The sequence below is a fragment of the Lissotriton vulgaris genome, chromosome 5, assembly GCF_964263255.1.
Source record: "Lissotriton vulgaris chromosome 5, aLisVul1.2, whole genome shotgun sequence".
NCBI classification, from domain to species: Eukaryota; Metazoa; Chordata; class Amphibia; order Caudata; family Salamandridae; genus Lissotriton; species Lissotriton vulgaris.
In genome coordinates, this window is record NC_141693.1 from 118951281 (window position 1) to 118964371 (window position 13091).

At 44.5% G+C, this 13091-nt stretch overlaps 1 protein-coding gene across 2 annotated transcripts in view; it reads right to left on the reverse strand.

Moving 5' to 3' along the window:
• The window catches only part of AGPAT2 (1-acylglycerol-3-phosphate O-acyltransferase 2), a 453413-nt gene extending 440921 nt beyond the window's left edge, over positions 1–12492 (reverse strand). The window contains exon 1 of one of the 2 annotated variants that reach the window (XR_015295860.1): positions 11605–12445. Coding sequence is in view for 1 of the 2 variants with exons in the window: in XM_086921038.1 (XP_086777164.1) it covers positions 11605–11792 (188 nt within the window). In the remaining variant the exon portion in view is untranslated. Of the gene's footprint in view, positions 1–11604 lie in introns of both variants that reach the window. The other variant, XM_086921038.1, reaches the window with a different exon arrangement.
• Positions 12493–13091: the final 599 nt, after the last annotated feature.

A 13091-nucleotide genomic window follows, 5' to 3' on the forward strand; every position in this document is an offset into this window, starting at 1 on the left:
CTGAAATTCTGGTTGAAGGTTCAGAGTCTCATGGCAGCAAGAAAAGGGGTGGTTCCTTGGCCCTGTTTTCATTTGAAGCACTGAGTGAAACATCTAATGCCGGGACACTCCTAGGAGCATTTCTGCGTCTCTGCGCTTTACAAATACCACTCATCATCATCATCTCTTGATTCCCTGGGACCCAGCCAACAGTACCAGGTTCCAGTACAGGTCACTCAGGAAATAATCCAGTAGATCAACTGCTGACTCCACACCCCCAATCTAGAGAAGGGGACTCCTTTCCATCACCTGTCTCGCTTCAGTTGACAACAGACAGCAGTCTTTGGGGGTGAGGTGTGACATTGATGGACAGGGAGTGCAGCGGTCTGTGGTCTGCATAGGGACGCTGTTATTAATCCAACTGAAGGGATATGGATGCAGTCTAGACAGCAGTTCAGCTTTTTCAGGCACAGTTAGTGGAGCAGGTGTGGTCATTAGGGCAAACAGGTGACTCTGTTATCTCAATCGTCAAGGGGGGGCATGGTCATCCAATTTACACTCTCTGGCAGCTCAGATATGCTCCTGGGTGGAGGTTCATGTAGTCTACCTGAAAGCAGTGTATATCGGGGCCCCTTGAAATTTCATGCCGACAGTGTCGGTCAGAATCTACTGGCATCAGAGTCATTCCAAGTTGCACTTCCTCAGGTTCAACAATTTTTTCATTTGTTTGGAGCCGCCATGGATGGATCTGTTCGCTCCCCTCACACTGCCTTACTTCCACAGTTTTGTTTAGAGATTCCTTGTCCACCAGCAATGGCAGTCGATGTGCTGTCAATACCTTGACTGAAAAGTCTCTTTTATGCCTTCCCTCTCATTACCCTTTCCCGAAGGTGCTTTAAAAGATTTGGGGAGAGGTTGTTGTACTTCTTGTGGCTCCATTTTGGCTGTGTCACTCATGGTTCTTGCTCCTTATGTCCCTGTCCTGGATGGGAGGTTCTTTCAGCTTCCTGTAGCCCCTTCTCCTCTTCAGTTTCAATTCCTGTTTACAATCCACCTGAAGTGATTAAGTCTGACTGTATGTGGAACCTGAAAAATTGAGTTTGGTATCTTTAGCTCCAGTGGCCAAAGAGATTCAGAGATCTAGAAGATTGACCACCAGATCTTCATATAAAAAAATTGGAATTCATTTTCCACCTGGTGTACGAGACATGCCTTGGACCCTGTGTCGATCGACCCTCTTAAGATTTAAGACTTCCTCCGGGAGGGTTTCTTTAAAATTTGAGTCCCTTTACTCAAGCGGGCCATTGTGCAGCTATCTGTGCTTTTCGAGGAGTCAGTGGTAAGCTTTTAAATGGTGCTCCCTTGTTTCATAGGTTACTGAAAAGTTTCTGTTTACTGAAGCCATCCTTTCCAGTTAAATTACCAGATTGGGATTTGCTCAGCAGTCTTCAGGGGTTCACTGTTACCTCTCTTTGAATGTTTAGACACTGTCCCATAGTAGGAAGCTTGCTCTGTATGTAGTATATCGAAACAGGATATACTTTGCAAAGAGTCCAGGTATTCCCTTATGAGTGGACAGGGCTTGCGCTAGCAATCCCAAGTTGCAAAATTAAGGGGTAGTGTGGTTGAGAAGTCTTAGGCTTAACAGGGAGGAGTGTGTGACATCTGCAAATGCACGCAATAGTCAATAAATGATGCACACAACTCATTAAGGAGATACACACCAATTTATACAAAATAGCACAAATCTTTATATACGTTTCGGCACCAGAATCGGTATGATCAGGTAAGCATGTTTTTCAAGAGAAATACTTTTGCATTTAACAGTCAACACCATTAGTGCATTCTTTAGAGGCTGCAATATTATCCTATGGAAGGAAAATAAATAAGGCATACAAATTCTTTGCAGCAACCTCCTGGACTTGAGGTGATTATCGGACAGGGTCCAAGGTAGCACCAGCAGGGCACCTCTAGGGGCATGGACGCGGCAGGGTGAAAAACAGCATCAGGTGCCCAGTGCAAGTCAATGGGGATCGGTATTCATGAGCAGACGCTGCAGTGTCAGACTGAGAGACCAGTCGGGCTGCAATAACAGGAAGGTTCAGACCTCAGATGGGGGAAATCTTTGGTCCTCTTCTCCAAGGCCCAGGGGCGACGGGTGCAGAGGTGTCCTTACGCATTGGATTTTCGTCACCGGTAGCAGTCAGGGTAGATGGGGCCTGTAAACAGTTGCAGGTGGCGTTGGACAGTCGACAGTGGGGAGACGTAAGGTAGGCTTCGAGTCCGGATGGTCTGTGGACCACGTTAGCACTGTTGGCCCACTTCAGCTCGAGGTAGGGCGCTCGGGTACAGTGGGGCTTCCCGGTGTCGGGTTTACTCAGTTTTGGAGCCTCACAGCTCAGTCTTTGATGCCTGCACGAGGCAGGGAAACAGCTCCGCTGTTCCACAGAGGTTCCTGCATCTTTGGAGAAGTGCTGGCAGTCCTTCCAGGCTTTGTAAGATCAGCAGCTTGCAGGGTGAGACGGCTTTGGCCCAATTGTCAAGACTAGGCAAACAGGTCGGCATGGCTGGTGCCAAGTCAGTTGCTTCTTCTGCAGTTCTTGCTTTTGCTGCTCTTCTGCTCTTCTTCTTTTGGTCAGCAGGATCTGATCCTCTGGTGCAAGGGGCTCCCCTAAATACTGAATTTAGGGGGCGTTAGGAGAGTGAAGGTTAGAAGTCAATGAGCTACCTACCCTTGGGGTCATTACGCCCCCTATACGACAACTTCCTGAGGGAGGTAGTCATAACCAGGTCCCAGAATTTCTGATTTTGCCATCACCAAGATTGCAAACTTTAAAAAGTTGGCTCCACGTCAAGTAGCCCACCTTAGGGGTGGCGCTGCCCTGAGGGTGGATATGCCTGTCTGACAAGCTAATTTTCCCGCCTGTCCAGGTTCCAAATGGTTATGGACAAAGGGGGTTGGCCTCTTCTTCGAGGAGAGAACCCAGCTGTGCATACCAAAGGCGGTAGGCCCTTTGAAGCTCCCCTGACTTGCAATGCTAATCTGCAGGTCATCCTTTGGGATGAGGGGCACCATACTCCCTGCCTAAGCAAGCTTGGTCTATGGTCCCCGGAGAGCAAAGGCTCTCACCCTTGGGGGTTAGAAACTCATCTCTGGTGCCAGACTGGTTATCCAGTTAGTCAGCACACCAGTGGCTGGTAGGTTTTCAGAGGGCACCTCTAAGGTGCCCTTTGTGTGCATGTATTAACTCACTCCGACACTAGCATCAGTTCAGGTTTATTAATAAGAGATGTTTGATACCAAACATGCCTATTTTCAGAGAAGCCATCATGTAGCTGGGGAACTCGTTACAACCGGTGTCTAGCACATGCTTGTAAAATGGCTTCACTGTTCACTTGTACTGGTAGCAATTGAACTGATTAGCATAGGGGCATACATGCTCATGCGGGAATGCCCTCATTCGTAGTATAGTGGAACGTGCATTAAAGCTGTAAGGCCAGCTGTAAGGGTGGCACAATACTTGCTGCCGCCCTTAGGGACCATCTTAAGTACCTCAGGCCCTAGGCATCATGGGTACCATTTACTGGAAACTGTCAGAGGATACTAAAGTTATTTACAATTGGAGGAAATAATGGTACCGTTTTGGGAAAGAGATCTGGTGCTGGGGGCCCAGTTAACAGGAAACCAGGGCACTTTAAGCGAAAATCACATCAAATACCAGGCAAAAAGTCGGGGTGACCATGTCGAAAAGAGCAAATTCCTACGCCTGTTAAGTTGGTTAACGGTTGAGTTGGCTTTTTATTAGCCATTAGGTCAGTTAGGAGGATTGGGGAGCTGGGTTCATTAGTCATTTCTTCTCCACACCGTACCATCCTTCCTGACAGAGAGATCATTTGTCCTGATTCCAAATTCCTTACCATGGTTACTTCTAATTTTCCCTTAGACCAGGAGGTTGTGTTGCTGGCTACAGGGGCAGTTACCCAGAGTAATGATTTTTCTTAACTCAGTGTCTAAAGTGCTCTTTTGTGATATTTAGCTAGTACTCAGGAATTTGATCTTTCACAATCCCTTTTTAGGTCTCGCTAGAGCCAGCGCATGCGCTGCTCTAGCAAGAAATTTAGTAGCTGGTTTTAAAAGTGCTACCCATGCCGGCCACCAGCTTGCCATTACGCGCACAAAACGTGCACAGCTGCCATCTGGCTTGCTGTAATGGTTCATTAGGCCTTACAGTGCACGCGTGATTCCAGTCCACTACCCCCTCCCACTCCCTCCTCGTCAGCTCTTCATTTTCCTTTCACTTTCGCACCCCCTACCCCCACTCACTCCCTCCTCGTCAGCTCTAGTAAGGTTTAGTTACCAAAGTGTTTGGTGGTAAAAATTAGACTATTGGCTAGTGTCTGCTCCTGGAACTTCCTCCCTAGACCGCAACAAATCTCTTTTGTAGAAGACTGTGCCTGAGCTATTCTTTTCAAACAAGAGTGTCTGACTGTTTGATCTCTGTCACTTAACTGACAGTTTTATTTGTGTCAAGAGAGTGTATGAAATTCCCCTACTACAAGGTGCTGGCATTCCTAGTCCAAGGGGGTGAAAAAAATGCTGTGGCTGCATCCTCCCCCTGCCTTTCCGCACTCTAAGGATCATTAATCACCGAAACACGACATCCGCTACCTTAAATCACACCCTCCCCCCTCCTGACATCGAACACCATAAAGCGCCAAACCATTCGGTTGCTCAGCATAAATATTTCATCTGCGTCACGCGGGACTGTACTAACATGTTATTCAAAGGGGGAGCACCCTCATGAAAGCCCAACAGTGAAGAATTGTTGAAACATAAAGGCATTGTTGAATCGATCACTGCGGCCCTACTACAGCGGTGTTAAGTATGTAACGTGTGGGTTTCTACTACTGTGTAAGAAAATAATGTTTTATTGAAAAAAGTAAATTCATTTAGCCTTGATTGGAGCAGTTATATCTTACGAGTAGTTTTCCTGTTAATTTGACTACTTCACCAACTACTAAACTGATTTGCTAAACCTACGCTTGGGATTAGACGCTTTTCAAAGAATGCAGCGTTTTCATCTCTTTCCAACTGCTTTTTGTTTAGTGTAAACCCGTTACGGTTCATTGTATAATCGTTTTATGCGTAACTGTCACACAGTGGTTTATAGTTAATAGGGACTCGTGTCTGTGGGTCTAACTGCAGTCCTAAATGTGTTAGTAAAAGTTATAGGTATTCATTACAGTGCGAAACTAGCCTGTGCCGTAACTTTACTTTCAAATGGCTGTGAAGATTAATCGTTTTCTGACAAGAACAAGCATTTGCAAAGTAATAAGTCTCGAACCTACACGAAGGAATGAAAGAAGTTGCCGAATGGATGAAACACAGCCGTCTGAAACTGAACTCAGATAAAACAGAAGTCCTCATCTTAGGTACATCCCCCTCTGCATGGGATGACTCTTGGTGGCCGGAAGCCCTTGGAAAAGCACCCATCCCGACAGACCACGCACGGAACCTAGGCGTCATCCTGGATTCTTCACTCTCAATGAATAGACAAGTCAGCGCCGTATCCTCATCCTGCTTCAACATTCTTCGCATGCTCAAAAAAACATTTCGCTGGATCTCCACCGAAACCAGGAAAACTGTCACCCATGCTCTGGTTACGAGCCGACTGGACTACGGAAACACCCTCTACGCAGGTACCACCGCTAAACTCCAGAAGAAACTCCAACGAATCCAAAACGCCTCAGCCAGGATCATATTAGACATCCCACGCAACGAACACATCTCTGGTCACCTGAAAGACCTCCACTGGCTACCCGTCAATAAGAGAATCACTTTCCGACTGCTAACCCACGCACACAAATCACTCTACGACATCGGACCAGAATGTCTCAACTCACGACTGTCCTTCTACACCCCCTCCCGCCAACTACGTTCTTCCAGCCAAGCCCTCGCCACTGTACCTCGCATCAACAAGACCACCATGGGAGGCAGATCCTTCTCATACCTGGCTGCTAGAACATGGAACTCACTCCCCACTTACCTTCGCCTTACCCAGAACCACCTAGCATTCAGAAAGCAACTTAAAACATGGATATTTGACAAGTAATCCTCCTCCCCTTCCTAAGCGCCTTGAGACCCTCTGGGTATGTAGTGCGCTATATAAATTCTTTGACTTTACTTGACTAGTCCAACATTTTATTATTCAAAAATTAGTCCAAAATCAGATCAAATTCCAACAGAACAAGTATCCAATCAAATATACATTCCACGACAAAATTACTTCCAAATCAATGCTTCTTGGTCCAATAAGAAATAACAACTTAGAACAGCCTACGCGTTTCGTCCACTATGGACATCATCAGGGCTGTAAAATGATAAAACAAACACAATCAGAATACCAACTTGGTGGTGCACAATCTGCAAAATACCTATACATGATTAAATTGTATTAATGTCACTGCGGTGAAGAATAGACATCCTGTGAATGTACAGTTGTTTGCCAAAAACTCCACACCACTGGGCCCTTTAGAAACAAGCATTGGCATAGCCAATAGGTCTCGCCTTTGGGACCTTATAAGTGTTTAGCCATGCAACAGTTGATGTTGCACAAAGGATATTGTGCTGGATAACTAAACACTTATAAGATCCCAAAGGCGAGACCTATTGGCTATGCCAATGCTCGTTTTTCTTTTGGTACTGCTACTAAGCAAAAAAGTTTCTTCCTGTACTATAAGTAGAGCAACTCAGCAGGCCATTTTACACGCTTATAATTCTGTGGCGAAGCGCCTTCTATATTTGTTCAAGGCTGTTCTACCGAATCCATTTCTGAAGGGAGTCAACGAGGGCTTCTCATCATTCGTTTATTAACTATTACCGTCTTGAGGTTTTGCGTGATGTTTCTCATAATGTTGGTGTGAACGTGCTCAAAGTAGTAATGAAGTAACTATTGCTGGTAATAAAGTACTAAATAACAAGGTGCAGAATTCTATTTTGTTTGTGATTTCCTTATTCAGTAAAAACTGAAATGGGGACCCAACGAGAGGGTTATGAACTCATTAGTAATGGGTTCATTTATAAGTCTTTGTAATGAAGGTTGATCTACAAAAGTAACTCTTCCAGTCGCAGATAAATATACTTTTTGAGGGTTGTCCAAAAAGCTGCAATACCAATAGCCATCAACTGAGCCATGGCTTACAATGATTTTTATTTGTGAATTAATCAGGCTATGCTGCATCACTCGATAAGGAAATGTCTAATAACTAAAAATAAATATTAAGGAAATGTAAACATTTTCGGAATATACCCAATAATCTGAGTTTAAGGTTGTGGGTTATTGGTACAATCCAAATTTTGAATTAAGCATAATTTCACGATGTTCTGAGGGATTTTTTTGTAATGTGTTTTTATGTTAACTGACTTATAATTGAAATCAAAACTATAGAAAAATTAAAATGTCCTACTATTGTTCATTCTTTCACTACTTCCAAAAAACAGTACTTCCACACGTGTGAGTGGGCCTATTGATTAGGACAGAAGAGGCCCACAAATCTGACATGTAAAGGGAGAAAGAAATGTTATAATAAGATAGACTTCTGTGATGGTGGTTGCCCATTGATTTTGAGCCCAAAGGCTGCCTTCAACTAAAGTAACTTATGAATCCCAGGCATTTCTAAAAACTAGACACACAGAGTCCATGGTGGTGTGGCTTGCTAGGATCACACTGCTTTTTATTACTCAGAATGACCTACAATTGGCAAACTTTGAGTAAAATCACTGAATTTCCTCACATTTTCTAGAGAGACAGTTCAAGAATCTGAGGGAAACAACAAACATCCTACCACCTAGCATTCTCACACCTCTCCCAATAACAATGGCACTCCACTTGTGTTGCTGGACCCATCACCCTCGACAGGAAATGTCCCAAAACGCACTGTGGAAAGATTTTTGCTTTCAATTACACTTGGGGGTAGCTGTGGTACTAGGGCCAGGAGTAGGAAATCTTATCAACACAAGACATGTTTTAAAACGACATATCATTAGGAGTTAAGGGTGGTGTGCCTTGTTTGATCCTACTATGTTTTGTAACAAGACTACGTCGCAAAATTTCAGTCTTTGTGTGAAATATTAGAATGTCTGCATATTTCTGTGAGAAACATTTACAGAATCTTTGTAAAAAGACAAAAAAACGTTCTAGCCTGCATCCCCACACTTCTGATAAGAAAAATAGTAGCCAACATGTGTGGGGGTATTGATCAGGGACCTAGGAAAATCTACTAACTCCAGTCATTTTTAAAACCTAGACACCGCCGTGGTGGTGGTGTTAGGGGGGGGGGGGGGGGGGATTGGGGGAGGGGGGGGTTGCAAGGTGGTGTCTCACGCGTGGATCCCATTATGATTTTTTTTTACTGAGAATGCTCTGCAAACTTTAGACATTAGGTGAAATCACGTATTTTTATCACATTTATGTGATAAAAAAGTTCTGGAATTTGCAGTGAACAACTAAAGTCTTAAAACATGCTTATTTTCCACACTCCTCACCAATAAAAGCTGTACCTCGATTGTGTAGCTAGGTCTCTTGCTTGAAATGGGGAAGGCCTGAAACACCCAGGGGAAAGTTCAAGAATGTTGCTTTGAATTTACATGTATTCTTCAATGGGAATAGCGACAGTATTTTGGCATGGAGTCGGGAAAGCTTCCAAGCCTGGGCTTTTCTTAAAACTAGAGACGCAAGGCGAACTAGGCAGGAGTTGCTTGAATGGATTCCACTAACTTTGCATCCCCAGAATTGTCTACAAATGTCATAACTATATCTAAAAACACCCACTTTCCTTTCTCTTTCCTTGGGGATGGCTGCACTGTTTGACTTCGGGTTAAACTTCACCAAGGGAAACCGACCAACTCCATGCATTTATGCATTTTACAAAAATAGTGCCTCGTGGGAGTCCAGCACTGAGTGGCGTTAATGGATGCCACTGCCTTATCTTACCCAGAATACTCTGTAAATGTCAACGTATTGAAAAAAAGCTCAATTTCTTCATATTTATGTAACATATAACTCCGAAACCTACAGCCAACTAAAAAATTCCTCCACTTCGCATTACCACACTTGTCCCGATGAAAAGGGCAATGCACATTAGTGGGTGAATTTATCATACTGAACACTTACCAGTCCAAACTTGAACCATATGATTTTAATATATTGTCAAGTTATAATTTTGGTTCATTCATATGACATGTGATCTGCCTACCCACACAACCAGGAATCTGTTTTTCCTCATGAGGCGTTTTGGAATGCAGTATGGTAAGACCTTTGCCATTGCCTGGAAGGGTCAAACATTTCTGTAATATAAATGATGGGGAAAATGTGTTTTTGCCCCATAATGTGACTTCTGCATGCCATTCTGGGCACGAATGCATTGTAGGAACCACACACACCACACTAAGTTGGATTCTTATGTCTGTAGGTTTCAGAAATGCACTTAGTGCTGGCCAACCTAGAGCCTGAATACTGCAGTCATTCCCCAAGGAATGACAGAGGAAATTTGGTGTTTTCGAGGGTGCCCAGGTACCACTCAACGTTATAGTAGTTGGATTTTTTCCCCCATCATCTTTCCTATAAATATTTCAAATTCAATTTTTAATGTAAAGTGTTTATTAATACATTTTGTTGGGGACATTTCCGATGAGTGTTCTTACACCTGATTTTAGGGAGATATGTTTGCCATTACATTTTACATGTTCCAAGTTTAACTATTTGTATACAGTTTATTTACAAACTGATTCCTTTCGGGTATATCTACCTTTAATTTGTTGCCTGCTCTAATCTGTTCTTGTCGCTTTTGTCATGTGCTGCGTCCCTTATGACTTCAGAGAATGTCCCACATAACTGCTTCCTCCTGTGTCTCGTTGCAAGGACCTTATCACAACCTCTCAACCTCCTGGGTAGGATTGAGTCATGTGAGCATACAATCTGACCTCTCACCAGCAATGTATTTACGAAACTAAGTGACTCACACACTAAAAATAAAGTTAGCCACAATTAACTCTATGTTCTGATAAATTCAGCAGAAGTCGAGTAATTGTACAGTATCACAGCTCTCGTAATTGTAACCGGTTTGCTACCTGATTTCTTTAGCCACTGTTTTTTTTCCCCTTTCCCTCTTTTTTTATTCTCTTTTACCTTCCCACCATGAGATTAAGCAGCGTAGATATTAAACCTTCTAGGGCTCTTTGAAAATGTATACCAGTCTTTGTACTACCCGTGTGTAAACATCATACAATCGTACCGTTTAAAATGTTGCTCATGTATGTATGCAAACCGCTTGTTTTGCAGTAAAACTTTTAAAAAATGTATAGAATAAGTTCCAAAGAGCTGTGGCCTTTAATACTCGATCCTCTTAAAGTATCTGTTATCCTCAAAATGCGTTTCACATTTGCCAACAATATTCTATTGTATAAGTTACTTTCCTCCGCTTCGCTCTTGCCAGAGCATCCTACTTGTTAAAAAATCCTACTGCTAAGGCCCTTCCCTGCCCATCACACCATGAACCAGGCTCTGTACACCACCATTGCACTGGCTTTCTTTTTGTTGCTTTGTACGTTCACTCCAATACAACACCATATTTTTCACAAAACTATTACTGATGGCATAAATGAGCGTAAGGTACCTGACGAAATATTTCATGTATAGGAGGTCAGAGTAGGTACCAAGTGAACCAATATAATGAATGGTAGCTTCTTTCATTCCTAGATTTTCCTCCAACGGCAAGTTGCATTTTTGTACTTGTTTCGGTTTTTACATCATACTCATTAGCTTACAAACGTCATCAAAAGTGCTGTTAGCTAAATGCCAGGACTGACAGAGGGTGCCACATACTGCTTTAGGGTCACTTGCCAATTATGTGCCAGTACAAAAATGTTGCTATCACATGGATGACTTTGGGTTCCTGTGTACACAATCAGGCACGCTTCACAAGGACTACATCTACGGCCAACAAATATGGATGCGATTCTGTGTGAAATGTGTTCTGTGCAAAAAAAGTACTCACTGAGTCAAGACAATTCATGTTTGCCAGGTTCAGATATGTTAGCATACGTGCACCACCTTGTTCATTTGACTTTTTAAAGCATTACTTTGTTTATTTGTTTTTTTAAAGACTGTCGTTCCGCTATGGTAATCCCCCTGATAGTCACTATAACATTAAAGTACCTACAGATAAAGTATTGGTTTGCTTTCTTGCCAGGGACTGACACTAGTAATGCGTGCCAATGTTGTGCCCATTTTGTTCCAATTGGGAATCAACATTTATTGATCTAGGATTGTATCACCAGGCTTCGGAACCCGGGAATCTGTGCTGCAAACTGTGATCTGGCTACTCATTTCCTACACCTCTGCGTCGGTTACCATACGTGTTAAAGGTGGAGCCTTGAAATAAACTGACCAAACGCCACTTGCACATGTAAGTGAATTATTAGGAAGCTGTTCCGTATTAACTCCTCACACAAGCACTGTACATGTACAACCAGGATTACTATACTGAGATGCCCAGTACAATTTAAAGCATGTATATCAAAAGTACAATAACATTCAGTTAGTATAAAAGCACGACAGAACTTGCCTCATGTTCTCCACATTTCTGCCTCCGCTCTTTATCAGACAGAAAGGCACTGCCAGAGCCGACAACACCAAGCAGTGTACAGTGTAAAACACTATTTTGAAGTGAAACTTGAGGGTGCTGTTCAGCTCCAGAAGTATGAAGGGGATCACCAGCAGCAGGCAGACCCATAGCAGCCACGACAGATCCATGCTGGCCAGGGGTTGGATGGAGGGGCAACACTAGTTGAAACCGTGAAACTGACAGGCAAGGACACTACAGTATGAAGGAGAGAAGGGAGTGACAGTGGCAGGAAGAGGTGTGGACGGGAGAAGGAGTGGCGTAAAATCTAAATTAGGGCGGAGGGACACGCCCTGTTCCAGAATGCAAGACACACAACATGATAGGTAGGGTCTACCGGGGCAGGGATAGGGAGAGCACGTGAGCGGTGTTTACGGTTCTGATGTGTGGAGAGGGCCCCGGGGTGAGAGGAAATGTGATCAGTGGGCGGTACCAATCCGAATAATTATTGGTAGGGCAGAGGTAGAAGACAAGTGGCAGGATGGCTGCATAGGTAGAGTTGACTAGGCGCAGGATCCGAGTTAAACCGTAGGTAGTCTGATAGTCGCAGGGGAAAGAGGCCAATAAAAGTAAGGGGCATGGTTATGAGAAATAGAAGCAGTAGGAAGAGCATAAGAGAAAGGGGGGCAGCAGGCGTATAGCGGTCCTAAAATTCACTCGAATTACTATTTCCGAGTTTGGACGATAAATTAATGTTTCAACGGAGAAAAGTGCCTATCACGAGCTACGATTCCTGTAAGGGGAATGAGTGCGACTGTGCAGAGAGGGAGTCAGACGCGCCCCTGTGGAATGAGCCTGAGACGTGCCGGAAGGGGGCATTGGCCGTATGCCACACCAAAACAAAAGGTTTAATATTAACGCGGGTCACGTGTTAGGGCCGTCCATCGCAGGTATAGAGGGGCTGGCAGCAGGCGTCCTCCGGAGGGCGGGTCCTGCGCGGGGCGGTGGTGCAGCGCCTCCGCTCCACCCATCAGCAGCCTGCAATTCGGAGTCAGGAAGTGTTGCTGGGCGGCGCCGGGGGCGGGGCAAGCAGGTTGAGAGGTCGCGCCTGAGCCGGCGGGGGCCAGGCAGCGCTTCCAAATCTGGTGATGGGTGTCGGGGAGGGAGGCGCTGCCGGCGGAGCCGGGATAGGGCCCAATGTTTACACTCACGCGGGACCCGCACCGCCAAATACCCGTATGTTTTGTAGGCCTGTTCCCCAGTGCGCCTGCGCGGCTCACGAGACCAGCGACAGACACGCGACAAGAGGGAAACAACCAAGGTGGGGCGTCGGTCAGGTGTGATTCGACGAGTACATACATCTCAAATAGAGCTCGTTTGGAAGTATCCCCGCTTTTAATGACGTACATGCTCCTAGAAAGCAACGTCTCCAAACACTTAAATCGGATGGCAAACCATGGCGTGAAAAGTATTTTCTCATTTAAAGGGAT